At 52.1% G+C, this 27,351-nt stretch overlaps 2 protein-coding genes across 8 annotated transcripts in view; both read right to left on the bottom strand.

Moving 5' to 3' along the window:
• Positions 1-27,351, bottom strand: part of LOC149278109 (uncharacterized) — a 705,984-nt gene that overhangs the window by 208,700 nt on the left and 469,933 nt on the right. The gene's annotated exons all lie outside the window — the stretch shown is intronic.
• BRD2 (bromodomain containing 2) lies at positions 831-23,865 on the bottom strand. Of its 7 annotated transcripts, none has more exons than XM_089502311.1 (12): positions 23,374-23,865; positions 13,519-13,822; positions 12,398-12,535; positions 11,308-11,449; positions 10,942-11,168; positions 10,458-10,841; positions 5,896-6,024; positions 5,532-5,795; positions 4,735-4,949; positions 4,206-4,525; positions 2,027-2,149; positions 831-1,837 (listed from the first exon to the last, which is right to left on the bottom strand). In XM_089502311.1, exons 2-12 carry the CDS (start codon positions 13,711-13,713, stop codon positions 1,701-1,703), a joined length of 2,274 nt encoding a protein of 757 aa, XP_089358437.1. In that variant the 5' UTR covers positions 13,714-13,822; positions 23,374-23,865; the 3' UTR covers positions 831-1,700. The 7 variants fall into 7 exon arrangements, with proteins under 7 accessions (XP_089358437.1, XP_089358436.1, XP_089358434.1 ...); XM_089502310.1 differs by lacking the exon at positions 23,374-23,865 and adding an exon at positions 23,020-23,286; XM_089502308.1 differs by lacking the exon at positions 23,374-23,865 and adding an exon at positions 18,439-19,194.

Below are 27,351 nucleotides of genomic sequence, written 5' to 3'. Positions count from 1 at the left end.
CATCGCAGAGACTGTTCCAGGATTTGCTAGACTGTCTAGGAATCTCCAGGTCCTCCAGCACAACTCTATGGCCAACCTCTGGCAGAGGTTGCCCTGGAAGACCTAGACTAGATTCCTAGACCAAACCCTTCTCTAGTATCTGTGGGCCCTCCATTGCAATTCTACAGTCACCTTCTGGCAGATGTTGACCACAGAGTTGCCCTGGAGGACCTACATTCTTCGAGTGGCATTCTCTCAGGTTTATGTGTGTGTGTACACAAAAATAAATGGGGTTTTTCCACTTTTGGGGCTAGAGCCCTCCCTTCAGCCACCATTTTGGGGAGAGAGAGGCAGGCAAGCTCCAACTGCCTGCCTGAAAGAAGAAAAAGCCCTCCTTCCGACCACCATCTTCAGGGGGAGAGAGGCCTGTTATGTTTTATTTTGACTTTGTATTGTACTTCCTGTTGTACACCGCTTTGATCTAATTTGGAAAAGCGGTATATAAATAAACATTATTATTATTATTATTATTATTATTATTATTATTATTATGTGCACATCTCCTTTGTCCTTTTAAACTGGGATGTGTTTTAACTGATGTTGCCCGCATCGATCCACAGTGAGGGGGCTAAGAAATAAATCTCCTCCTCCTCTTTACCTTTTTGCTAGAGAAGCGGGGCAAAAATAAAGCTTTTCCTGTACCTATTCTTGATTATTTACCCCCCTCTGGGTCCAGCGCTCAGCCACTCAGCACCATCCTCCCAAAGTGCGTCCGCACACTTTAAGGCACACAAAGACAAGGCACACAAAGCCCGCCGTTGTTGACCCAGACCACAAACGCCGGTCCTGTATTAACATTTTGGTTTTTATTTACATGTTAACCAGAAGTCGTAACATACGGTTAAAGATGAAACAAGAGCCCCAGAAGGAAGGAAGGATAGAGACAAAAGGGGGTGAGGAAGGAGGGAGGGAGGGAGGGGTTGAAAGGAAGAGTAGAAAAAACAATAATATACAGTCAAAATAACAACAGTAATAATAACAATTAAAAAAAGAATGCTCAAGGGGGCCACTGCTTTGCACAACCCTCCTGTCACTTCCCCTTGCTTTGTGGGGCGTGTGGCGGCCTCCCCGGTGCCCCCCGCACCCCCTTCTTCTTCTTCAGCTCCCCAGGAAAGCCACTGAGGGGGAGGCAAGGAAGGAAGGAAAATAAATAAAACCTCAGGGCCCCCCCTGCGGCAGGCGGCAAAGGAGGAGGAGGAGGAAGCCCCCCCTGCACACACGGGCAAAGTCTCTTCTCTCCTCTGCTCTGGGCTCCAAGTCCAAACATTGTGGGTCGCACACACGCAGCCTCTCCTCCTTTCCTTGTCCCTCCAGGGAAGGAAAAGAGGGAGGGAGGAAGGAGGGGAGGGGCGTCACAAAACCAAAACTTGCCCAACGCCTTATAAAACCACAAATTTTTTGTTGTTTTCTTTTCTTTTTTTCAAGATCCAAACAAAACAGTAAAACACGGCCCCCTTCCCTCCCAAAACTGTACAGAGCAGGAAGGACCCTCCCCAAAGGGTCCAAAGGGGAGGAGGGCTGGCCTCGGCGGAAGCAGACACCCCCCGCCCTCCGGACAACGTAGTCCTTCTGTCTCCCCGGTCCTGGTCCCGCGGAAGAAGCGGTCCCAATGTGTGGCCCCGTCCGTCCGCCCGCCCTCTTCCGGTCATCCCTCCTGCGGCCTAGCTGGAGTCCGAGTCGCTTGTGTCCGAGGAGGAGGACGAGGAGGAGCTGGAGCTGCTTGAGTCTGAGCTGGAGCTGCTGGCACTCAGGCGAGAGACCGCCACTTGCTGCTGGGCCGATTCGGGCTTCTCGCTGGCTGCAGGGTGGCAGGGGCAGAAAAAGAGGGTGCATTAGGTGAATGAGGAAGCCCCAACGCACACATGGGCAGCAGCACCCAGAGAGACAAGTGGGAGGGGGGGGACACTGACACACACACACACACACACACACACACACACACACACACACACACACACACACACACGGTCGCCTCCGAAGGACTCACCCTTCTTGGGAGGCTTCTTAGCCGAGTTGAGCTGCCCGCTGACATCCTGGAGGCGCTTCTCCAGCTCCCGCTTCTTCTCCAGGGCCAGCTCCTCCTTCGTCTTGCCCACCGGCCGCTTCAGAGCTGAAAGGGAGGAAGGAAGGAAGGAGGTTTATGGGGGCACACGAAGGGCTACTGGGGGCACCCTTGCCCACTGTGGCCCTCCTCTTCCAAGTCCAACACCAGCCCTGAAAGACCCACTCCCCAGTGGCTTCAAGCTAGGGAAAGGGCCACCTAAAACCCAGGCCAGCAAGACATCCCAATGGCCCACACCCTGGAGACCCCACCTTTTACCCTCCCTGCCCAGACAGTCAGTGCAAGTGCACATGAAAGAGCGAGTGAGTGAAGGAATGAGGGGAGAAGGAAGAGGAAAAGAAAAGAGGCGAAGGGGAAGAAGGCAAGAGGGGCAGGGCCTGCTCACCACCCCCTTCTTGGCCACTTTGCTTGGGGAAGCCCAGCCCCTCCTGCCTCCAAGCCCCCCACCCAGAGAGGCACCAGGACAGCGGCCACCCTGAAGGGAAGGAAGGCCTCCAGAAAGAAAGCGCTAGACAAGAAGGACGTCTCCTCCCCCCCAAGAACACCCACCCTGGGAGCTTTGAGGGAGGAAGGGTGGCCAGGAGGAGGCCGAACCTGCCTCTCTCAACTGAAACCATCACTTTACATTATTTAAGGTCTTGGGTCTCCCTGCAGAAAAGCCATTAAGTCACTAACCACATAAAAGACCTAGCTGCATCACTCTGGAAAATCAGTATGCAAACAGATCTTGTTCCACCCTTGAGACTCACAGAAAGAAAGAAGTTGGCAGCAGGAACTCTCCTAGAGTTCAACCTCCTTCTCCAGAGGCACGTTTTGGATTGGAAAATCCAGGCCCAGCCCTATGGAAGTGTCTCTGATTCTCCGCTCCAAAGGATGCCTCTGAAGGAGCAGGCTCCAGCTGCCCAACTTCTCTCTCAGTCTCTCAATGCAAGATCCCTTTCCCATAAAACTTCCTTCATGTTTTAAAAACCACTCTTCTTTCTCTCACAGAACTCTGTTGGAGAAACTCTCCTCCAAATCCCTCCATGGCCCTGCCACCCTCAAACCACCATGGTCCAGGGAAAGGTCAAAGCAGAGAGCGGCCACTGAGGAGGCAGGAAAGCCCCGAGAAACACAAATGGGGGGCGGCCAGTTTATTACCTGTAAGAGTGTGTTTTCATGGTCTAATAGTACAGTAGGCCCTCCACATTCTCTGGAATCAGGTGGCACAGGACCCCCCCCCCCCCCCCATGCAAGTGGGAAAACTACAGACACCATTTTGAGAGGACATCTCTCTAGGAAGCCCTAGGTCCTCCAACGCAACTCTCTGGAAGCTGACCACAGAAAAATGCTGGAGGACCTACAAACGCCTAGAGAAGTGTTTTCTCACAACTCTACGGTGAACTTCTGGTAGAATAGTGCTAGAGGACCTAAGTATTCCTAGAGAGATGTATCAATCAAATCTGTGAATAAGCAAATCCGCAAACGCCAAAGCCACAAATGTGGAAGGAGGACTGTATTGTATTTTGACTGTTGGTTTTCTGCGTTGTCTTTATAAATTGTTGTACCCCATCTCAAACCTTGAGAAGAGATGGAAAGAAATAATAATACTATTATTATATTATAAAACTGAAAGATAGTTAGCAGCCTGAGTTTTCAGAGACTTAATGCCTACTTCCTCAGATGGATTTTGGTGGAGAAGTAGACTTAAGTCTATGAAAGCGCAGACTGGCAGCTTCTCTTTCAGCGAGTCTCATAGGTCCAACAAGATCTCTTTACGTACGGACTCCACAGACTAACGCGACTATATCTTTGATTCCTATTAGTATTATTTTTATTATACTACAGAGCTGGGGAATTTGGGGCCTCTGCGCTCCTGTGGGCCTCACTTGGCAAGCAATGCTGGAGGAGGGATGGAGTCCAGTCCTGGGAGGCCCAAAGTAGCCCCCCACCCATCCCTTGTTCCACATGCAGCCCAGCCCCAGGCTCCAGGCCCCTCCGGGTGGAGCAGCACACTAGGCCTGCTGCCCCTCCCTCTGGCTTCTTTGCCCAGCGCTGGCTCTTCCCAGAGACCCCAACCCACTCCCGGGCACAGGCTTCCTATCACTGCCCCCTCCAGACTCACTCTCGCTGTAGGGCTTGCGAGGCTTCTTGCGCAGGCACGAGAGGACGTAGCGCTCCAGCTCCCGCAGGGTGGAGGGCTTGAGCGTCTCAAAGTCGATCTCAATCTCCTCCGGGTTGGAGTCGCGCAGGGAGGGCTCCCGGGACTGGATGATGTGCACCACCCGGCCCAGCTTCTCCCCGGGCAGCTTGTTGATGTCCAGGCTGAGCTGGCGCTTCTCGTCGTAGGTCATGGGCTTGCTCTCCTCCTCCTCCTCCGAGTCATACAGCGGCAGCGGTGGCAGCGGAGGGGGCGTCGACTTGGAGCCCCCCTTCTTCGAGTTCCTGGGCGGGGAAGAAAAAAGGGAGCACAGGTGAAAATGCGCATTGCCCACAGCTTAGCCACGCCGGGACTGCGCATGCAGCTGTCAGACGGGACTTGGCTTGTTCACGCAAGGACTTCGCCATGGTCGGTCCGTAGGGGAAAGAAAGAGTCATCACCCAGCCACACTGCCACCCACCCACCTCACAAAATGGCAGCTGGGTCCACTCACTTGTTTCCTCCGCTGCCGCCACTTCCCCCTCCGGCTTTCTTGGACTTCTTGGTCTGTGCCACGTGGGGGCGGGCCTCCTCGTCCCCCACCTTGCCCTTCCTCTTCTCCGACGAGGACCTCTTCTTCCTCCGCTTCTCCTTCTTGTCCCGCTTCTTCTTGGGCTTGGAGACAGGGCCTTGGGAGAGGGCTGCCAGCTGCTCATGGACCGCCCGCAGCTGCAGGGCCAACAAGAGCTTGTTATGAATGTACGTAACGCCATATCTGTCCTCTTAAACTGAGTAGTATTTTACCTTACGTGTAAGTTAAGGGAAAGTTTCAGGGATAAAAATGTAGCTTTTTATGTGATACATGGATAAGTAAAGGTGAAACTTAATGGCACGTAACAAAGAATGCAAAGGGGAAAGCTTCGGGCCTCTCCCAACCACCATCTGCCTGGAGCTGGAAGAGAAGGTCTTAACATCAGCTTGGGAAGGGAAGGAAGTGGAGATAAATGGGGTGTTTGGTGGAGACATAGATCTGAAGGAGGATGGGGAGAGGAGGTTTCTTCCATCTGACTGAGGAGGAATCACACTCCTCCCTGGGCAGCTCTTTCAGAAACCACTGCCAAGGCACCAGGACCTTTCTAAGCAGTACTGGCCCATATATATGTTCACCCAGCATTTTAGGTTCTATTTTTGGGCACAAATTGTTTGACTCATAGGCGAGGATATATAGTAATTAATGTGTTTTAGACAACGTAGTCTGTCTGTTAATTGTTGTTCAATCTATTACTATCATCATTATTGTTACCGTTGTACCTGTTCCTGGAGCTCCGCCAGCCGGTTGGCCCGCTCCTCCTCTGAGTCCGAACTCTCCTCGCTGTCCGAGGAGCTCTCGCTGCTGCTCTCGTCCTCATCCCCCTCTTCATCGTCATCATCGTCGTCGTCATCATCGTCCTCGTCGCTGGAAGAGTCGTCTGAGGAGGACTTCATCAAGAGCCCCGGCTGCGGGAGCGAGGCGGAGGGAGGGTTGAGGTCAATGGGCTCGTCCGGCATCTTGGCGTAGCTGAACTCGAAGACGTCCTGTGGGGAGGGGGCAGGGGAGGTTGAGGCCCTGGGCTCGCTCAGCTGGGGCCACCAGGGAGGGAGGCTTCTGGGCTGTGACCCTCTCCTGCCCGCTCACCTGCAGCTTGCGAGCCATGGCCACCACATCATGGTCGGGGGGATTGTACTTGTAGCAGTTGGAGAACATCAGCCGCACGTCGGAAGCAAACTCCTGCGCATCGCGGTAATCCCGGTTCTCCATCTTGCGCTGAATTCACCAGAGGCAGAGAGAGAGAGAAAGAAAAAGTTTAAGTTTAAAAAAGGAAGAATTGGGACACTAGACTCGGAGCTTTCAATCACACAAGGAGATGCATAACCCAATCTCTTTTACAATTACAAATAATATGCTGCAAGATTAGCCTTAATTCTCAAGTCTAGCTTAAGTGAATTAACAAAACACAGCCTGTCTGAGCCTTAGAGGGTGACATGATACAGCCATCTTTAAATGTTTAAAGGGCTGTCATCATGAAACAGATGGAAGAAGATCGAGGTAGGACTAGCTGGCCATTGGGGGTCCCTTCCAATTTGCAGATTCTATGAAACACACCTCCTCCTCATAGAAGTACCTCTGAATTAATATACGTCTTAAAGTCCCCTGGCTTTGAGGTAAAGAACACAAACCAGTGGAGTCAAATAAAAACAGGGTTGTAGGGAGAGGAACAGGTTTTTCTAAAGACCCACAAAACAATTTTTTGGTTTAACATGGTGTTTGGTTTTTTTTGCATTAACGTGTAGGACTGCATTAATACTGGACTAAATCAGAAAAGTAAGTAGCAAAACGCAGCTCAGATGTTCTGGCCAGTAGCTTGAATCACAAATGTTCTTAAGTAAGTGCTCTTTCAATGGAAGCTGTTTTGAGTGAACGTACAATGAACAACTGCCAATGAAACAGTTAGTTAAAATGTTTACATTTGGGCAGCCACTGCTATTCTAGTAAGAGGGCTGCAGAACTGTCATGAATCCGTTTTTAAAAAAGAAGTAGTTTGGTCATTTAAACCAACATCAGCCAACCTTGACTAACAACAACAACAACAACAACAGGGTTGGAGTAAATGGCCTCTAGGGTCCCTTCCAATTTGAGGATTCTCTGACTTTGGCCCAATACACACTGCAGAAATAACCCAGTTTGAGACCGTTTTAAGTGCCCTGACTCAGTGCTAGAGAATCCTGGGGGGTGTAGTTTATTGTGGCACCAGAGCTCTGACAGGGGCGGCTAAAGGTCTCCCAAAACTAGTTCCCAGAATCCCCTAGCATTGAGCCAAGGCTGTTACAGCAGTCTCAAACGGGATTGTTTCTGCAGTGTGTTTTGGACTCTTTTGTGATCCCCCACCCCACTTTTGTGGTAACTCCACCACCATTTCTGCAACTGCCAACTTCACCTTCAGAACAAGGTGCTCTGCCAGTCGCTTTGTGTTATTTGTGGTGATCCTATCAAGGGGTTTTCTTGGCAAAGTTTGTTCGGAGGCAGTTTGCCCTGGCCTTCCCCTGAGGCTGAGAGAGTGTGACCCAATGGGTTTCATAGCCATTTCGTGGGAATCGAACCCTAGTCTCCAAAGTCCTACTCCAACACTCAAACCACTAGGCCACACTGGTTGTAACATATTTTAAAAGGGAAGGGACTGACTCTGAAGCCAATTTCAGCTCTGGAAGGTGGTCCTGCCAACAGGTCCAAGGCCTGTCTAGTAACCCATCCACCCCTCAGAGGCTGAAAGGAGCTTTAAAAGGCATGGAAGCCATATAGAGTGGTCCCTCCACATTCATCGGGGTTTCGGGTAAAGGACACCCCCTTGGATGTGGAAAAACAGTATTCTTTTTACACCTCCTCTCTAGGAATCTCTAGTTACTCCAGGGCAACTCTGTGGTCAATGTCTGCCAGAGGTTGATCATAAAATCGTGCTGGAGTCTCCTTCCTTGGAGGTCTTTAAACAGAGGCTGGGCAACCATCTGTCAGAGATGCTTTGACTGAGAGTTCCTGCATGGCAGAAAGGGGTTGGCCTGGATCAGGGCCCTTGGGGTCTCTTCCAACTCTAGGATTCTATGGAGGACCTACAAATGGATAGAAGAGTGTTTTCCTTAGGAACCTCTAGTCTCTCCAGCACAACTCTATGGTCAACTTCTGGAAGAGTTGCACCTAGAGATTCCTAGAGAGAACATATTAATCAAATACACAAAAGCCAAAGCTGCAAAAGTGGAGGGACAACTGTACAAGTAAAACAGTTCAGGGAGGCTCAGTGGCACAGACAGACCTTCAGGCCACAAGCACAATCCCATCTGCCTCCATTCTCCCTGCCAAAAAGAAGGGGACCATTAATTTAGGCAGTCCACCTGATTATGGATTTCATTAAAGGTCGAGTCCCCCTTCTCCAAAACACTCAGGAGCAGAAGTGCTTTGGGGTTTTTCAGAGGCTGGAATATTAATATCTATGAGGCCTCTTGGGAGATGGGCCCCAATTTTAAAGAGGAAATCCATTGATGTTTTGTACACACTTGATACACATAGGTCCAAAACACTAGAATGGGACAAACCTACCTGCTTGGTTAAGAACAGAGCCTTAAAATGTTTAGAAGATCAGTCTCTAGCAATAAAATATTGGAAAGAAAAAAGTACTGTAGCTTTGAGATTTATAAATGTAGAGGTACACAACGTGAGGCATATATAAACGTTTAGCTAATTGATTTATAGCTCTGTAATTTGGCTATTATTGTTATAGTTATCCCTAAAGGCACATTAGTGTAAATATGTTAATTAAAAGTAGAATGTACAATAGTAAATGGTAGAGAATGTAAGAAAACAATAGAGTGACAAGGAAAATGAGGAACCAAAAAGGAAGAGCTTTAGACAAACCAGGAGGAAGTTCAACGGCTCTTCTATTTCTGAGTAGTTTATGAAAAGTGGGAAAAGGAGGAAGGGAGAACATTTTTAGTGCTCAACTATATAAACTGCAATGACCTGTTTGATTTTACTTTATCGTCTTAAGAAATGAAAATCACTGTAAAAGAATGGCTAAATGAATAAAACAGAATAGGGGGGAAACACTGTATAAATAACCTGGCTTGAGACTGCTTTAACTGCCCTGGCTGAATGCTAGGGAACTCTGGGAACTGTAGTTTTGGGAGACCTTTAACCATCTCTGTCAGATTTCTGGTGCAACAATAAACTACCATTCCCAGCATTCCCTAGCCAGGGCAGTTAAACCTGTCTCAAACTGGTTTATTTCTGCAGTGTTTTGGATCATAGAATGTCAACATTTTTAACAATTTTGTGCCTGAAACTTAAGTTAGTATATATAATTATCATTATTAATTGTTACCTAGACAGATTGTTAATTCTGGAGTTTCAGATATGGGGGACCCCAAGTTGTCATTAGTAGTGTAAAGGTTAGCTTAAAAAAACCCCAAAAACCAGTAGTCTCCACAAACCATTGTATTATTATTATTATTATTATTTATATCTCGCCCAGAGATAAGCCAGCTTGAGCCCAAAACTGGGACTCAGGGCAGCTTACAATACTAAATTGCAAGGCTTTTACTCTGGGAGCACCTCTGGAAAGCCCTGGCGGCCTCTATTTTCTCATCCGTCCCGTTTTTAGGGAGGGCACAAACCGTTATGCCTATGGGCATTTTGGAAGTTCCTTGGCATTCTTTTCCTTGGTTCCATCCTTACAGACTTTCTTACATGCCCTTACGTTTTAACCTTGACTCATTCACAGGTCACATCAAAATCCAATATTTTGGTCCCCAAACCTGCCCTTGACGTCTGCATGAGCTCATCTTATTGTCCGGTATGTACAGTACATTTCACGGATAATGTGCATTTTATACATGTCTTGTTTAATAGGCCCACAATTCTCATGCTCAAAACATTTCATGTACATCTTGTGTATAAGGTACATTTTATATATTTGCACATTTTATGTTCACGTAATGGTCCTTTTATACACAGAATTTAAAATACTTTTGTGCATGAACAAAAATGAGCCACTTTGAGACTGCTTTAAGTGCCCCGTTTGTTGCGTCTCAATGTCTCGCAAAACTAGTTTCCAGGATTCCCTAGCATTGCGCCAGGGCAGATAAGGCAGTCTCAAACTGGATTATTTCTGCAGTGTGTTTTGGACCTCAGACATTATCTCAGCCACCCGTATCAACAATGATTTTGGAAGATTTTGGAATTTCAGATTAAGGGAGACTCAACCTGTGTTATTATGCTGTAATTTGTAATGGAAGGATGGAAGAGGCAGGCAAGAATAAATCAATCTTCTGTGCAGTGTGATTGGCAAAGATCCAGGGAAGGGAGGCCCTTGTCCCTTTTCATTCTGCACCACCTTCTAAAATTCAACAACAGAAGCCTTTCCTAAAGAGAGTCCTCCTCCTTCCTTGCTCCTTTGTGCTTGGCTGCCACATGTCTTCTCCCTACGCAGACTTGCTCATAGGCCAGGCTAACCTTTCTCCTTCTACACAAAGCCCTCTGGATGAGAAACCGCATCCTTTCCATGGCACAACACCCACTACTCCCGCCTCAGCCCTGAATACTAACAGGAGAGAGAGGGCACAAACACAGAACGCTCAAGGGGCGTAAAGCCAGGTCCAGGCGCGCCCTCCTGCTGCCCCCCGCTGCCAAGGCCAGCCCGGCCAGGGGCCCACCTTGATGGTGCTGAGGTCCATGGGGTGCTTGATGATCTCGTGGTAGTCGTGGAGGCCCAGGGCTGAGGCGTCCACCGGCTTGTAGAAGGGCCAGGCGTAGGCTGCGTGCTTCTTGGAGACCAGCTCCTTCAGGATGCCGTTGCAGTACTTGAGCTGCTCTGAGAGCTTCCCCCGCTTGGAGGTCTGGTGCTGCTGGGAGTCCGGCAGGTCCTTCCGGGGGGGCTTGATGGGGCGCCCACTCTCCCGCCGGGCTGGGATCTTGGCTGCTTTCGACTCCAAAAGGGCCCCCGAGGGGGAGGACTCCCCGCCGTCCCCACCCGTGGTGGCCATGATGGCCGTGGGTGTGGGGGTGGTCGTGTCCGCTTTCCGCTTCACACCTTTCTTCTGAAGGAGGAGATAGCAGGGTTCAATGGGCTCACCAGAGAGACAAGGGGAAAGGCCAAGGGACCCCCTCCCCAGCCCACAACTTGCCCTCCCAGCTTACCTTGGCCACAGGCTGCGTTGGGGTAGGGGCGGTCGGCACAGGCTGGGAGGAAGCAGCGGCGTGGAGTGGCTTCAGAAGCGGTGTGGCAATGACCGACGGGTGGGGGATGTTGATGACCGTGGTGGGGATGTCCGTGGAGGCTGGGAAGAGCTGTGTCTGGGACACGGACGAAATGGCTGGGACCTGTTGGGCGGCGGCGGCGGCGGCATTAGCAGCAGCCAGGAGTGCTGTTGGTGAGGGGAGAAAAGCAGCCCAGTTCAGGGAAGGGGACCCCTAAAAACCTAACCGCCCTCGTCTCCTTCCACTCAAGGAGTGGGTTCATCTTCCCCACTTTCTTTGGGGTGCCCTGCCCCCCTCCCTCCTTACCTGCCGCCCGAGAGGCCCCTTTCTTGTGGCTGTTCTTGGCCACGGTGACCACAACCTCCTGCTCCTCCTGAGGCATCTGGGCCACCTTCTGCAGCAAGATCTTCTCCAAAGTTTGAGCCATCAGGACAATGTCGTCTGTGGTCTGCGGGAAGTGAAGAGGGTCAGGGCAACACACACAGGCAAAGAAGCAGCCGCTTCAAGACAGGCACTGGGGCTGGTCTGAGGGCAGACCAGGTCTCAAACCTCTGCTCGGCTGCGGAAAGCACTGGGTGACCTTGGGAAGGACACACTCTCTCAGACTCAGGGTAAGGCCAGAGTGGCAAATGTCCCCTGAAGAAGCCTGGCCAACAGAAGCTGGGCTGGTTAAGCCCCAGAACAGGGTCACTGTACATCCATGGTCCAAAACAAACTGTAAAAATCATCCAATCTGACACTGCTTTAACCGCCCTGGCTCAATGCTATGGAATCCTGGGAACTTTGTGAGAGATATTTAGCATTCTCTGTCAGAGAGCCCAGAAACTGCAATTCCCAAAATTCTCCTTTGGACCCAAATCAAGTTGGGAACACATTAATCAACAAGGCCCTCACACAAATACTGGGAAGAAATGCCTGACAATGAAAGAGGGACTGCCTCGGAGGGGAGGGGGCTTTCCTTGGAGGCCTTTGAAGAGAGGCTGGGTGGGCATCATCTTCCAGGAGGGCTTTAGCTGAATATAGGGGGTTGGACTACATGGCCCCTGGGGGGTCCCTTCCAACTCTAGGATTCCAAGCTCTACACTCACACCTGGCGCTCTCCAGCTTTGGTTCTTATCAGCTGCAGCTAATAGGCCAGGTATGGCTCTTCTTAGAATTGGAAAACCCAAAGATGGGACATGCTGGTGACCTCAAGCCTAGACGTCTACAAAAGACTGTACATTGAGCAACTTTGGTATCCCAGCTTGAAAACTGCACTTACAACCTCCCTTTCTCTCAAAATGGGGCCCACAACACCTTTAACGTGAACTTGCCCCTTCCAAATGACACTACAAGGCAACCAGGGCCTCCTGCCTTGCCTCCCACAGCCCCACTGTTCTGCCCCCCCCCCTCACACCTTGTTGTAGATGTAACAATTGGTGAACATGGTGTTGAAGTCCTGCATACACTCGACTGAGCTCCAGTAGTAGTTGTTCTCCAAGCGCCGCTTGATGGTCCCCATGTCCATCGGCTTAGTGATGATGTTGTGGTAATCCTGGGAAGGAGATGAGGGAGAGGTGAGGGTCAGAGGGCAGACTATCTGGACATGCCACCCCCAACCCCACAACAGTGACATAGCTGGGGCTAGGTAACAGACTCAAGGGCTGCCTACACCTACTGAGGTGCCCTGGCCACAATAGCGGGGGGGGGGGGGCATGGAGATGTAAGGGAGGCATGCTGTGCCCCAACCTACTTTGCAACCCACAATAAGCCCAGAAAATGCTGAGGGGGATGGCATTCATCTTGCAAGGGATCCCTGCTCTTTTCCTGGGGGGAATCACAAGCTCCGCACTGGGTGAGCCTGCCTGCCAACTCCGAGGGGCAGCCTTGGCACCCAACTGCGCCTCAAAGAGCCAGGCAAGTGGAAACCTAAAGGGAGGGTTTAGTCATTCCATTTTACCTCAGGGCTTTAACTCCTTAGGTGCCACAGATGTGCTGGCCTTTAATTTGGGGGGCCACTTGATGTCTTCTACAAAGTCATGGATGGGAATCTGCAAAACGCATTCAGGGGACAAGAGATTAGATCCAGGAGGGGGGAGCAGCGTGATGTAGCGCTCAAGCGGCTGCGTCATCTCATCCATACCTTTGTAGGGGGGAGGGTGGCACTGAGGAGGGGCAGCTGCTCTGGGTGCAACCCCTGGCCAGGCCAAGGGTTCAAAGGGGGCAGATACGGGGAGCCAAGGCAGCTAGGGTGGGCACTGGGCCAAGCAGGGCAAGAAGCTGCAGGTGGCCACTATGCTGCTCAAAACTGTGAAAGCAGCCCAAGCAGGAGACTATCCCCACAACCTTTGCATATCAGGGGGGCGGCTCTGTCACGCGGAAACCCTCCCCTCTATGAACAAATGCAAACTGGGGAGTCATGCCACGGGAGGGGTCTGACAACCAAAGCAACCACAATACAACAGACCTCCCCCCCCCCTTGTATGTTGTATATCTTGTCTTCCTCCCCTCCTCTCCCAGGCAAGGGAGGCCAATTACCGGGAGGCCCAGCTTGACCGCGTCGACTGGCTGCCGGAAGGGCCAAGCAAACTGGTGCTTCCACAGGGCCTTCATGACCACCTTGTGGAGGTACTGCAGCTGGTTGGTGACCCGGCCAGGCTTCTTGGGGTTGGAGACCTCCGGAGGGGGCGGGTTGGCCGGGGCCAGCTGGAGGGCCGGCACCGAGGAGGCCATGGTGGGGCTCTCAAAGCCCTCGTAGAGCAGTGATGGCTTCCGGATCCGCTTCCCCGGCGTGGACTCAGCGGCCAGGCCCACCAGACTCGCATTGCCCTCCCCCAGGATCCTGCAAGACAGGAACAGACCCAGCCGCCATCAGCACCCAGGCACCCCCTTGGCCCAGGGAAACAGGGTCCCCCTCAAGCCCCCCACTCACTCAGCCACACTGCTGGCAGCTGTCTGAAACCCCACCACCAATGGCCACCACACCAGTGACCGCAAGAGCAGCCCCAGGGGAGTGAGACCTCAATGGCCCCACAGGCCTGCAAAGAAAAGACCTTCTGCAGCCAGAGTAAGCAGCTGCTGAGCCCCCTACGCTAGCTCCCATCTTCCTCAGAACACAAAGAAGCATGGAATCACAGAGGTGGAATAGACCCCAAGGGCCATCCAGTCCAATCACCTTCTGCCATGCAGCAACTCACAATCAAAGCACCCCAACAGATGGCCATCCAGCTTCTGTTTAAAAGAGGGAGACTCCACCAGACTCCATTGAGGGAGTGTCTTCCACTGTCAAACAGCACTTAGTGTTAGGAAGTTCCTCCTAATGCTGAGTGGGATCTCCTTTCCTGTAGTTTGAACCCCTTACTCTGGGTCCTAGTTCTCAGGAGCAGCAGAAAACAAGCTTGCTCCAGCCAAAATAGGGCATTCCTTCAACATTACACTCACAGCTCACCCCACAAGTCCATCCCCCCCCCCCCCAGTTACTTCCACAACAAGCCTGTAGCCAAAGGAGGACCATCCTACAGGCAGCCTTCCAAGGGAAGCCAGACCCAGCAACCTTTAATACACAAGTTTCACCATCTGGGCTGATCCTGGGAAGGTGGGGCAAGAGAAATCTATGAAAATGGGGCAGGGAGTGGGAAAGAGCGCAAAGGGGAGGCATCAGGGAGAATGTCTCCAATAGGAAAGGGACCGGGGGGGGGGGGGGGGGCTGCAGTTTGTCCTGGCGTGACCTAGCTCCCAAAAGATGGCAAAGAAACCTTGGGGCTGACTGGGCACAGCTGGGCAGGAGGGGCACCGTGGGGTGTGAGGGTGAAAGGGAGGCATGATTCAGCCCTTGTAGCCCAAAAGACACAACGCTCAGGCTCTGGGTTCAGGGCCCTTCATCATTAGAGGCCCCCTGGGTGCTGGGAATGGAACCCAGGGCCACCCTCCAGCATCCCTGGCCAAAGGCTATGGCAGGAAGCAAAGAGAGGCGCTCTAGAAGAGGCAGATGTGGAGCACAGCAAGAGCCGGTATCGTCTTCAGCTGCATGGGAAGCCTGGGCTTGGGGAGTCCCAGAAGGCTTAGTCAGCCCAGCTAAGGAATGCTGGGGGGCTGGTGTGATCATGCCTACCCAGCCTTCAAAGCAAAGCCATTCCCCAGCAGAGGAAGAAGAAGACAACCTCAAATGCATCCCTGCAGAGCAAGCTCTCCGCAAGGCTACCCAAAGGCCCAAACGCCATCAAGGCAGGCATCTGGACTACACAGCCTTCTTCTTCATCAAGGCCAAGAAGGTACACAATCTGGCCAGGGATGGGGGTGGCAATGTGCCATCTAGCCCATTGGCTGTGCCTGTTCCCCTCCTTCCTCCTCTGGGGGCACCCCAGAGGCCCAGGGACGGCCAACCCCAGGGTTCAGGTGCCCCGGCCGGCCGGCTGCAAAAGGGGGCCACACTGCCAACGCCTGCGAGGAAACTGCAGGGCAACCATTGAGGTCTACACACTGCAGAACTAAAGCAGCCTGACACCCCTGTAGCTGCCATGGCTCCATCCTACGAGGCCCTGGGATTCGTAGGACAGCTGAGGGGGGTATAGTCAGGGCTCTGGCGCCATACCAAACTACAAACCTAAGGACGCTGTGAGACAGCAACCAAACAAACTGGGGGGGGGGCTTTAAAGGACATCATTTAAGAAATACCGACAGCCCTCTGTATCCACGCATTCCCCCAGATTTAATTCTATTTTAGTGCTCATTTTTAAAATGTTTTTAACTGTATTGTTGCTTTTAATTTGTAATCTGCTTAGTGTCTCAATTTTGGGGGAAAGCAGTATCTAGCAAGCTATAGAATAAACCCTCCATGGCTTGAAAATATTCATATTCAGACACAGACACACAGAGACATAAATGTTAAGGTTTGTTGTTTGGGAATGTGTGTGTCGCCCTCTAAAACAGCAAACCTTGATTTTGCCCTTTGATAGAAGAGTCAGCCTCGCACAGAGTGGAACTGGAGGGCCCACTGACTATGGCATCCGTGGGGCAGGGCAGGAACCAAGCCCCAGCAGATACCAAGGGCCCTCTCATCAGCAGAAGAGCAATACTATGCCATTGGTATGGAACTTGGCCATTCACAGATTTCGGCATCCCCAGTGTGTGCGTCCTGGAGCCCAACCCCAGCAGCAGGTACAGAGGGCCCAGTGTCATATCAATAATGATAGACCCCATTGTATATAATGGGACCTGAGGTCAGACAGATCTGAGTCTCCCTGGGGAAAGGTCCTGGGACCAGCCCCATCGGACACAAAAAGGCCACACCAATGTCACAGAATAATCCTCATGTCCCACTGTAATGGGAGCTGAGCAGAGAGGGTCCTGGGAGCCCAAGGGCCTGCTGTCTAATGGGACCTGAACATCCAGGGATTTTATTATCCATTGGGGGGGGGGGTCCTGCAACCAAACCCCAGCAGATTGCAAGGAAGAACAACAACCCACTCTACCAAATGGGACCTGAATGTCCATGAATTACGGTATCCACCTGGAATCAAACCCCAGCGGACATCAAGGGCCCACTCTAATAATAATCATAATAATAATATCATCCCGCTTGAGCTTTGGGTATGGGGGGGCAGTCCTTGAACCAAACCAGTGGACACGAAGGGCCCCCATTACGCTGGCCATTTGCTGTAACAAATGAAATGCAATGCAAGGGCCCCCCATGTGTTATAACCAGGCCAATGCTGCGCGCTGCTTCTCCCTCCTGCGCTGGGGCTGCCAAAGGGGTGCCGCACTGCCTCACTTGCGCAGTGTGAAGGTTGCTGCTGCTGTTGTTCACTGCCTGCCCCTTGGCTTTGACCCAGGCTGACCCTATGAAGGGGGGACCACCAAGCCCCCTGCCAAGCAGCGGCACTCTCTTGGAGACTTTGGCTGCATCCACACTGGAGAAATCACCTGGATCGGCACCGCTTTCTGGCTCAAGGCTGTGGAATTCTGGGAGTTGGAGTATATTGTGGGCCCAGAGTGAAGTTTAAGGAAAGAAGGCCCCACAACATACTCCAATTCCCAGAATTTCATAGCCTTGAGCCAGAAAGCAGTCCCAAACTGGGTTATTTCTCCAGTGTGGCATCCCCTGAGGTTCAGACCCAGGACCCCCCCCCCCCATTGATATCAAAATCTACCAATGTCTCTTGTTACTATTATTATTGTCCCTTGGTCTCTGCGGGGGTTTGGGCCCAAGTCCTCCCCTGGATAGCTAAAACCTCGGCTGCTCAAATGCCATTCAAGACAATAGGGTAGGAATATTGCTGTTGTTGTTGTTGTTATTACAGTGGGCCCTTGGCCTCTGCTGGGATTTGGTTCCAGGATATCATAATCATCATCATAGCCAATGTATATAATGTGAGCAGAGCATCCAGGCACTTTGGGAGCCATGGCTCTCCCAATGGATACAGGAATCCAGGGATGCTCAGGGCCCATGAAATAAAATGGATCATCATCCCTGGCGCCTGCTGGACTTCCCTCTGGAACCCAAAACCCACAGAGGCCCAGGTCCCACTGAGTGCCCCCTTTATAGAAAAGGGCAAAATCCAGGCGGCCTTTGGGGAATTTATATTGATAGATAGAGAGATAGATATGGACACACACACACACACCCCTGTATTTTGGAGTATTTTCAGGCCAGGGATGGTGGACTCTATGGACACTGAGGATCCGCTGTGTAAATACCTCTCTATAGATATAGGCGGGTAGTAACTCCCATACCTCTGATCAGGGCACTTAGATAGAGATGGATAGATATATGTATTTAATCCTTAAAGTTCTGCATCTGGTCTATATAGTTTGCATATGAATCCATGGAGATAGATGGGGGTATTGGAGGGGGCATAGAGTCCCAGTATTTCTGTATTTGGCCTATATAGTTTGTGTCTTGTATTTGGGCTATATGTTTTATCCAACTGAATCATCTCTTTTTCTCCCTGTGTGTGTGTGTATGTGTGTATATATACACACACACACACACACACAGATGCTCCTGATAGACGAAACACAGGAATTTACATATCTATCTTTATCTGAAGTGTCTATCTTTGTATACAGGGAAACTTCACAACGATGTATACAAACCAAACACAGAAATCGTGTGATTGTACACACACACACACACACAAAAGATATATGGGGGCATATACAGATATGGACACACACACCCCCCCCTTACACATGCCTATACAACTCCTCTGTCCCCAGTCCAGAAAGGCCTTATCCTGAGGCCCAAGGCATCATCAGCAGCCATAGGGAGCCAAGGGGCTCCTGCTGCTGGAAACATCAGGGGAGGGAGGCAGAGGGGGCGGGGGCGTTTGGCTCGGTTGCTAAGCAACGGGGACGTCCACCCCCCGCGCGCGCGTGCCCAAAGAGGGAGGCCCGCCTTGTCTGGCTGTTGTTGTGGCTGCAAAGCAACGCCCGTCCCGCCGACCGAGAGGTACGTACTTGCCGTTGGGGTTCACGTTCTGCAGCATGCCTCCCTCCGCCGCCTCCTCCTCCGGGGGGTCTTCGGGGGGGCCCCCCACTTTGCCCCTGGGGCGGAGGGTCAGAGGAAGAAGAGTGGCCCTTCTTTCTCTCACCAGCGAAGGCGGCGGCGGCGCATTATCCGGCGGCAGTGAGAGGGTTAAGCGCGGCCAGGTAGGGACAATATAACATGGAGAGAAAATGGCGGCCTTTGCGGAGGAAGCGGCCGCGGAGGGGGGCGTCCCTTCGAGGGCCCCGGGGACCCCCCAACCCCCGGGCGGAGACCGCAATATAGGCCGCCCTGGGTCTCCAAGAGCCCGCCGCGTATAAAGGGGAGGGTCCCCGGGAGAAGCGCCGCGGTCCGAGGCGCGGATGGCACTGGATTGGGACTGGGAGCACTGGGAGCGTTGAGGAGAGGCGATCCAGCCAACCGCTACGGAAGCCGGGAGGAGGAGGAAGAGTCGGAGGAGGAGTGTCCGCTGAGGCGCCCGGCCAGGATGGCTCCGGATGGAGTCCGCCCACCGGCTCCTCTTGTCCCCGGCTGTGCCGGCGCTCGCTCGCCTAGGCCGCGATCCGTCCTCCGCTCCAGCGAAATGGCGCCGCTCGGCCTGCCCCCGGCCGGCCTTATATAGACGCCAGCCCAGCTCCCATTGGCCGTGCGAGGCGCTGACATCACCGTTCCGCCCGGCCACGCCCCTCAGCTCGCTGGCGGGCGGAGGGAAATCGGGCGGCGGGTTCTCATTGGCCGCCCCCGCCGTCCATCACTCGCCCCCTTCTTCCACTACCCCGCCCAAGCCATCGGGCGGCTTTGCCATTCGTTGCCTTCTCATTGGCCGCTGCGTATGGTAGAGGGGCGGGCCGGAGGTTAACAGGCAGGCGTTGGTTGTTTTCTCTGGCGGCCCCGCCCACCGCAGAGTGAGGAGGAGGAGAGGCGCCGCCATTTTGTGGAAAGGAAAAAAGCAGGGCGCGGGGCGAACAATGGGGAGAGGCGGCCGAGGCGCCCCGCTCGGGGTCCCCACAAAAGATGCGGGGCTCCCGGTTTGTTGCCCCCTCAAGAAACGACCCAGTGGGGAGAAACCCAGTAACACCAAGCACAAAATCCCCCTCAGATTCCCCTTCCCGCCAAAACCCTGAGGAGACCCTCATTCCCCTCAGAGACACAACACAAAACGATCATGCTCCAGTCGTAACCCCTGGCTGCATCCACACTGGAGAAATAACCCAGTTTGCACCGCTTTAACTCTTATCTGGCTCAAGGCTATGGATTTCTGGGAGTTGGAGTTTGTATATATACTCCAACTCCCAGAATTCCATAGCCTTGAGCAGGAGAAAAAGTTAAAGCGGTGCCAAACCGAACTATTTCTCCAGTGAGGATGCAGCCCGTCAGATGAGAACAAACATGAACATCTCTTGTTTTTCCCCAGCTCCATACTTTGTATTCAGAATGACATATACACACAAACATTGTGTGTGTGTAACTGTACACAATTTGCACAATTTCTGACAGAACAGGTATTATTTAAAAAATATAAAAAGGGTTATTTGTGAGCCTTGACAGCCACACAGCTGAGAGGCCCCAACATCCTCCTCTCACCACAGAGAGGCACAGAGGTAGTGACACACATGACCCTGCAAAAGCACCCACCTCGCACACCCAAAAGTGCAGTGGGTCAAAAGTGTAACGAGAAAGTAGGCAGACGCACCCACAATTGTGGGGCAGCCTCTCCTTGGGTGGGTCACCATCGGCCTAGTCGGGCCCACTACTCCCTGGAAGGCTCCACTGCTGAGGAAGGGCGCTGCGGCAAAAGTTGCACAAATCCACACAAACACACAACAAAACAAGGGTCCCACAGAGCCCCCCCCCCATTCTTGGCTCTGGCCAGCCCCACAACAGCTCTGGGGTTGGATAGGATCTTCGGAGGCGATATTTTGATTGCTCAGCACCCCACTTTCATCCATTTACACCACAAAACACATGCAAATCCTGGTCACGCTCCTTCCCAAAACGGTGTGAGAGGAATTTGGAAGCCACAGGTCTCACCTTGCATCTCTGAGGCCAGAGGAGCAGGGCTGTGGATGATGGGGGGCGCACTTGCTCAGAGGCTGCCCCATGTCAAAGTCAAGTTTGATAGCCAGAGCTCTGCCCCACCAAGGGTCTCCTTTGGCCGCCAAAGCCACCCTGCTCTGCCTGCCCACATCCCCAGAGAGAGAAAGGTGTGGGTCTCCTTCAGCTTTTCTTTTCAAACAATGGTGGGTTTTCTCAGCAGTGTGGGTCTGCCACTATGGCCTCCGCCTGAGGTTGAGAAAGCATGACTTGATCAAGGTGCCAGGCTGTGGAAAGTGAAATAATAGGAACGCTCTTTTCCTTCCCTCTCAAAGGAGGCTATGGGACCCCTGCCCCATTTTCTCCCCAAAATGGGGGAGCCAGCTTCCCACACAGCAGTGCTGCCACTTCTCTTCCGCAACCTTGCAACCTTGACCCACAGCCGCTGCCAAGGCCCTCCCGAAGGAGAGACCAGGCCCCTTCCTGGAGGAGGCGTGAGGGCACTCCACCTCCACCACAGATAGACACAACGCACAAGCCACCCGAGGGCCTCAGACAAATGTGTGGCATGTTGCGCATGGGGCACACAAGGGGTCTCCTCCTCCTGGTTGTTCTTGAAGACGACCCTTGGAAGCATCGTTTTTGGTGGGGTTTATGGAGGAACCCCTCCCCACTGCTGTGCAGAGACCCCTCAACCGAGCTGTGGAGGGCAAGGAAGGTTTGTCCCACGTTAAGCCAACCTGGGAGAGGAAAGGGGGGAACATGTGCATGTTATGGGGCTGAGGGTCTTCTACCACTGCAGCCACCCTTTGCCAGTCTGTGGCCATGCCACAAATCTCCCCTCTCCTCTGCAGAAAGGTGTGGAAATGGGGTGGATTCAGGGGGTTACATTCGTAGAGGGTGGTCTTCTGGCTTAATGTGGGGCAAACCTCCTTTGCCCTCCCTAGCTGGGTTGGGGGTCTCATTGCACAGCAATGGGGGGTCCGCCCCTTTCTCACCCTTGCTAGTTGGGGTGGGGGACCCTTTGCACAGCAGTAAGGGGTCTGCTGGGCACACAGGCTCATGCCCCAGAAAAAAAACATGGCTTCCGAGAATCTTCCTGAAGAACAAGCAGGGGAAGGAGATCCCCCATATATAGAGACATAGATATATGCATTCAAAGTGGCATGTGTCCTTGTGCAGGGCATGCGCCCCTGTGTGCATTATGGGTGCACAGGGGCTGCACTTTGGATGGATGGCCGGATTGTTCTGGAAAGCCGGGCGATGAGTCACATCCTGGCATGGCTGCCTCCGCCGCACGCTACAACCACTTCTTCCTCCTCCTTCTCCTTGCCTGCCAACAAAGGGGGAAGAGGTGGGGGGCACATCCTGCCCCGTCAAAGCCAGAACTGGACACGGCGGGGGAAATGTGGGGTGTCCCCCACCAGCACCCCTTATTTTCCACCTTTCTGCAGCAAGGCTTCCCACCCCCGCCCTCCTCAAAGCAGCCATTTCGCATTTTGCAAAACAAGGGGGGGTTGGTTTTTGGCTGGCCACCCCAGCCCCACTGCAGACAAAACAGGTGCACCTCCCCCCCAAAAAAAATAGGGGGGGTTAAAGAGAAAGTGAGGGGTGGAGAGAGGAAAGGGGCGCCTCCCGAAGCCGCCTCCTCCTCCTCTTCCTCTGCAATCCTGGTGCAGCAACAACAGCAGCAGCCATGACACAGCACTCTCCTGAGGCATCCATCTTGGAGAAGGACAAAAAGGGAAAGGGGGGCAGGACAAGACACACACACACACCCCCCACCTATTAAAATGGCCCCCAGGAGACTGCAATCTCTCTCTCCCACACACACACACACACACACTCTGCAAGAATGGCCCCACGAGGCTGCACTTCAAGCAAAGGGTTCAAAGGCCACACACACAAGAGCTCCTTTTGCCATTTTGTTGCACTCGTTTCCTTCCACAAAAAGGCCTCTTGTTGCCTTTTTGTTGCACAAACAACACCGACTGCATTCATTTCCTTCCAGAAAACCCCTCTGCTTGCATTGTTGTGGCCCTAAACCCATCCACTGCATTGCTTTCCTCTCACCGAAGCCCCGGGGGGGTTTGATTCCCTGCATAAACCCCCCCCTCTGGTTGCATTTCTTTTCCACAGAAGCACCCAGCTGCATTTATAGCCTTCCACAAAACCCTCCTTTGCATTGGTTTCCTTGCTGTTCTTACATGTCACCCATAAAATGCAGCAACAAGGACCCCCCCCCCTTTTTCTCCCCCAGGAGGACGCTTTCCTAGCCAACAAAATCCCAGGGGCGAAGGCCTCGGGCCCTGGGCCCCCAAGCCTCTCCAAAGCCCAACTCTTTGGCATTCGCCCTTTGGCCATTTTGCAAGCTCTCCTTGGAAGACAACGCCCAACAGCCATTTTGCAAACAGGGCCAGTCCTCTCCCCCCCAAAAAAACCCTCGCCCCCCTCCATTTCTCAACCTCCCCAACAAAATAATAATAATAATAGGAGTAATAATAATAATAAAGCTTTACCCCAGTTTCTGCGAGGCATTTTGCCAAAGACCTTCTCCTCCATTGCAGCTTTAAAGGAAAATGGGGCCCCCACAAATCCCTGCCCCTCCCCTCAAAGAAAACTATGTCTCCCTCTTTTCCCCTCTCTCTCTGTGGGGGGGGCAGTCCCCTTTGTCGGGTGCCACGTGACCGCCCTCCTTCTCCCCTTTCTTCACAGTTGCCGCTGGCCCTTTAAGCGGCCACCGCCCGTCCTCGCTCCTGATTGGGCGAAAAGCCTCAGAGGGGGAGGGAGCAGAGGCTTGACTGACAGGCACCCACCTCGCATTCCCGAGCCCAGCCCCTCCCGGCGGGGTCACGTGGCCGGGAAGGACTCACCCGATTGGTGGAAAGGGAAGCCGCGTGACCGCTGAGGAAGGCTTCTTGGCAGCGGCGGCTGAGGCCTAGCCGCCATCTTGAACAAATCCATCTCTTTGAAGTAGAAATGGAGGATTAAATAAGCCGGGAAGCCACTTCCAATTTTGGTTTTAAATCCCCTTCTTCTTCTTCTTCTTCTTTGTTTTTAAAATCCAGCAAAACCGCCGCCGCAACCGCCATAACCGAGGAAACGTCGACGTCACTGCGCTCCTCCCGATTGGCTCCCGATCGCCACGTGACCCTCTGGCGTAAAAGAGGCCCGGATGACGGCCTCCTCTGAGGGGGGGGGCATCTTTTCCCTTCGCCCTGAGGGGAAAAAATAAAATCCAAATGTTTCGGCGACGGAAAGTCCTCGAAAGCGTTCGGAATAAGGAGCGGGGCGACGCTGGGGGCCCTCCTCCCCCGCCGAGGCCTGGCTTTTGGGGTGAAGTCAGCATGGCTCCCGCGACGCCCCCGAGGATCCAACTGCGCATGCGTCCCTGCGCCACTGCCTCTTCCATCCCCCACCCGCCTCTTGCCTCCAGGGCGCATGCGCCAAGTCCTGAGCACGTGAGGACGGAAAAGGGAGGGGGAAGGAGGAGGTTGCGGGCGCATGCGCAGTGCGGCCCCGCTGCAGTCTTCCTTTTCTTTCTTGTCTGCCAGCAGCTCAGTTTTGCAAAAGGAGGTTGCACTTCATTAACGCAATTAAGGATGGAAAGGGGCGGCAAAGGGGCCTTTTCCTCCCCGCCATTCCCATTTTGGGGTGTAAGTCCCAGAAATAAGGCCAGAACCCCCTTCCATTGGCATTAAGCCCCAATTAATCCCCTTTTAAACTTAAGGATAGAGAGGAGAGAAAGGGAGGAAATCAGGCCTTTCCCAGGAGGCTGAGGCAAAAGCAAGCTGCTGCAGTTCACCACTGTTCTTCATACCTTCCAAGGGCCCAATTAAGGATAGTCCTAATCAATCCACCTTAATTGCACCCAATTAATGCAATTGTTAATGGAGGAACCTGGCCCTTCCCAGGAGACTGAAGCAAAAGCAAACTGCTGCAGCCCCCATTAACACTGTTATTCATACCCTCCAATCGCCCAAATTCACAGGGATATTTTCAATCAATTTGTAATTAATTCTTAATTTAGGAGGGAGATTCACAATTAATCCTCTTTAATTGCACCCAATTAAGGGTAGAGAGGAGGGAAAGGAAAGGAAACCGGCAAAGGCAAACGGCTGCAGCATCCATTAACACTGTCTTCATTCCTTTCAGTGGTCTGATTTGGCAGAGAGAGTCCCAATTAATCCTGTTTAATTGCCCCCAATTAACTCAATTCAAGATGAAGAAGTGAGAGAGCGAAGAATCTGGCCCTTCCCAGAAGACTGAGGCAAAAGCAAATCCCTGCCTCCTCAATTAACCCTGCCATTCATGCCCTCCAATGGCCCATTTTGGTCAGGAAAGACCCAATTGATCCTTTTTATTTGCGCCCAGTTAACTCAATGAAGGATGGAGGGGAGAGAAAGGGAAGAATCTGGCCTTCTGGAATAGCCCCTGAGCATGTCTAGAAAGCAGGTATCTTTTGAACTCTGTCCTGCTCTCCCAGTATCGTCCTGCCTTCCCCTTAGAAAGAACAACAAAACAGAATATTTATGCATCACGGTTGCTGTAAGAAGATAAAAGAGGGGGGAAACAAGACCAAGCAAGAAAGTACAGTGGAACCTCGCCATAGGTGGGTGCGCCATACGCGGCCTTGAGCATACACACTCAAGCTGCGGCGCGCGCGCGGGGCAGAAGGGGCGGCGCGCCCCATTCAGTTGAATGGGCGCGCGCCCCCGTTGCGCCACGCGCACCTCCGCGCCGCCGTGCACGAGCCCCATTGTTTACAATGAGGCTTGAGCATAGGCGGAAATCGCCATACGCGGCGGGATCCGGAACGGATCCCCCACGTATGGCGAGGTTCCACTGTATATCAAACACCATTTACAGTCATTTTTGCATTAGGATTAACTATATAGGTGTCCAGGTTGACTTGAAGGTAGTTAACAACAATAACAACACACACACACATATATAAACATATACACAAATTTATATCATAGGATCATAGAGTTGGAAGAGACCGCAAGGGCCATCCAGCCTCTGCTTAAAGACTTCCAAGGAAGAAGACGCCACCACAATCTCCATTGAGAGAGTTTGTTTGACTGTTGAACAGCACTTACTCTCAGGAAGTTCCTCCTAATGTTTAGTTGCAATCTCTTTTCCTGGAGCTTGCATCCATTGCTCCATTGGGTCCTAGTCTCTGGAGCAGCAGAAAACAAGCTTGCTCCCTCCTCAATATGACACCCCTTCAAATATTTAAACAGGGCTATCATATCACCTCTTAGCCTTCTCTTCTCCAGGCTAAACATCCCCAGCTCCTTAAGTTGTTCCTCACAGGGCTTCATGGTTTCCAGACCCTTCACCATTTTAGTCGCCCTCCTTTGGACACATGGCTCCAGTTTCTCAATGTCCTTTTGAATTGTGGTGCCCAGAACTGGACACAATATTATTCCAGGTGGGGCCTGACCAAAGCAGAACAGAGGCACTATTACTTCCCTTGATGTAGACACTATACTTCTATTGATGTAGCCTAAAATCGCATTGGCCTTGTTAGCTGCTGTATCACACTGTTGACTCATGTTCAACTTGTGTTTTACTTGGACTCCTAGATCCCTTTCACATGTATGAGTCTCCTTAAGCCAGGTGTCCCCCATCCTATATCTGTGCATTTCATTCTTCTGCCCTAAGTGCAGTACCTTACATTTCTCCCTGTTGAATATGGTCCAGCTTTCTAGTCTATTAAGGTCATTTTGATCTTTGACCTTCTCCCCTGGGGTATGAGCTATTCCTCCTAATTTATACTACATCCACAGCATTCCCTTCATCTACCGAGCTGGTCATTTTATCAAAGAAAACGATAAGGTTTGTCTGGCATGACTTCTTTCTCTGAAACCCATGTTGACTTTTTGTGATGATGGCATTGCCTTCTAGATGTTCACAGACTCTCTGCTTAATAATCTGCTCCAGAATCTTTCCTGGTATATATTTCTGGACGATAATTGTTGGGATCCCCTTTTTGAAGATGGGGACAACATTTGCCCTCCGCCAGTCGGCTGGGACTTCTCCTGTTCTCCAGGAGTTCTCAAAGACTATTATTGCCAATGGCTCCAATATTACATTTGCCAGTTCTTTTAGTACCCTTGGATGTAGTTCATCTGGTCTTGGAGACTTAAATTCGTTTAGGTTAAACAGGTATTCCTCTACTATCTCTTTACTTATTCTGTGCTGAAATTCCCCTATTCTGTCCTCTGCTCCATTATCCTCAGGTTGAGCCCCTTTGCCTTTTCTGAGAAGACTGAGGCAAAGAAGGTCTTGAGTAATTCTTCCTTTTCTCTGTCTTCTGTTAGCATTTTGCCATCTTCTCCACGCAGTGACCCTACAGTTTCCTTCTTCTTCGTTTTGCTGCGGACATATCTGTCATCTTCCGGCCTATGAGGGAGTTGACCAGGCAGGCCCAGCTCTATCAGGGCTAGCCTGGAAGAAGAGGCTCATCTCTCCATAACTGCCATCTTCCAGCCTGCGAGGGAGTTGACCAGGCAGGCCCAGATCCATCAGGGCTAGCTTGGAAAAAGAGGCTCGTCCCTCCATAGCTGCCATCTTTCGGCCTGGGAGAGAGTTGACCAGGCAGACCCAGCTCTATCGGGGCTAGCCTGGAAGAAGAGCTCTCCCTCCAGTCCATCTGCCTTGGTCCAGGCCTCAGAGGGAGAGAAGAATGCTGGACCTGATCCCTCCCCTCACCATTCCCTTCTCCTTTTGTGTTGTGTCTTTTCAGATTGTAAGCCTGAGGGCAGGAAACAGTCTAAATTCCCAGTGATTGGGCGGCATGTAAATAAATCCTATTATTATTATTATATCCCAAAAAATCCCTT

Source organism: Sceloporus occidentalis, unplaced genomic scaffold (genome assembly GCF_023333645.1).
Source record: "Sceloporus occidentalis isolate IW3139 unplaced genomic scaffold, rSceOcc1.0.p SCAF_201, whole genome shotgun sequence".
Classification (NCBI taxonomy): Eukaryota; Metazoa; Chordata; class Lepidosauria; order Squamata; family Phrynosomatidae; genus Sceloporus; species Sceloporus occidentalis.
The sequence above is the reverse complement of the archived record's forward strand: the minus strand, read 5'-3'. Positions and strand labels throughout refer to the sequence as shown.

Bases quoted from the DNA above. Each gene is read 5' to 3' on its own strand.
- BRD2 (XM_089502308.1), bottom strand. From the start codon at position 18,467: ATGCTGCAGAACGTGAACCCCAACGGCAA. The intron at 2,150-4,205 runs GTGAGTCTGGAG...CCTCCCTTTCAG, and splicing joins TCGCAAGCCCTACAGCGAGA to CTCTGAAGCGGCCGGTGGGC. The intron at 1,838-2,026 runs GTGAGTCCTTCG...GCCACCCTGCAG, and splicing joins TAAGAAGCCTCCCAAGAAGG to CCAGCGAGAAGCCCGAATCG.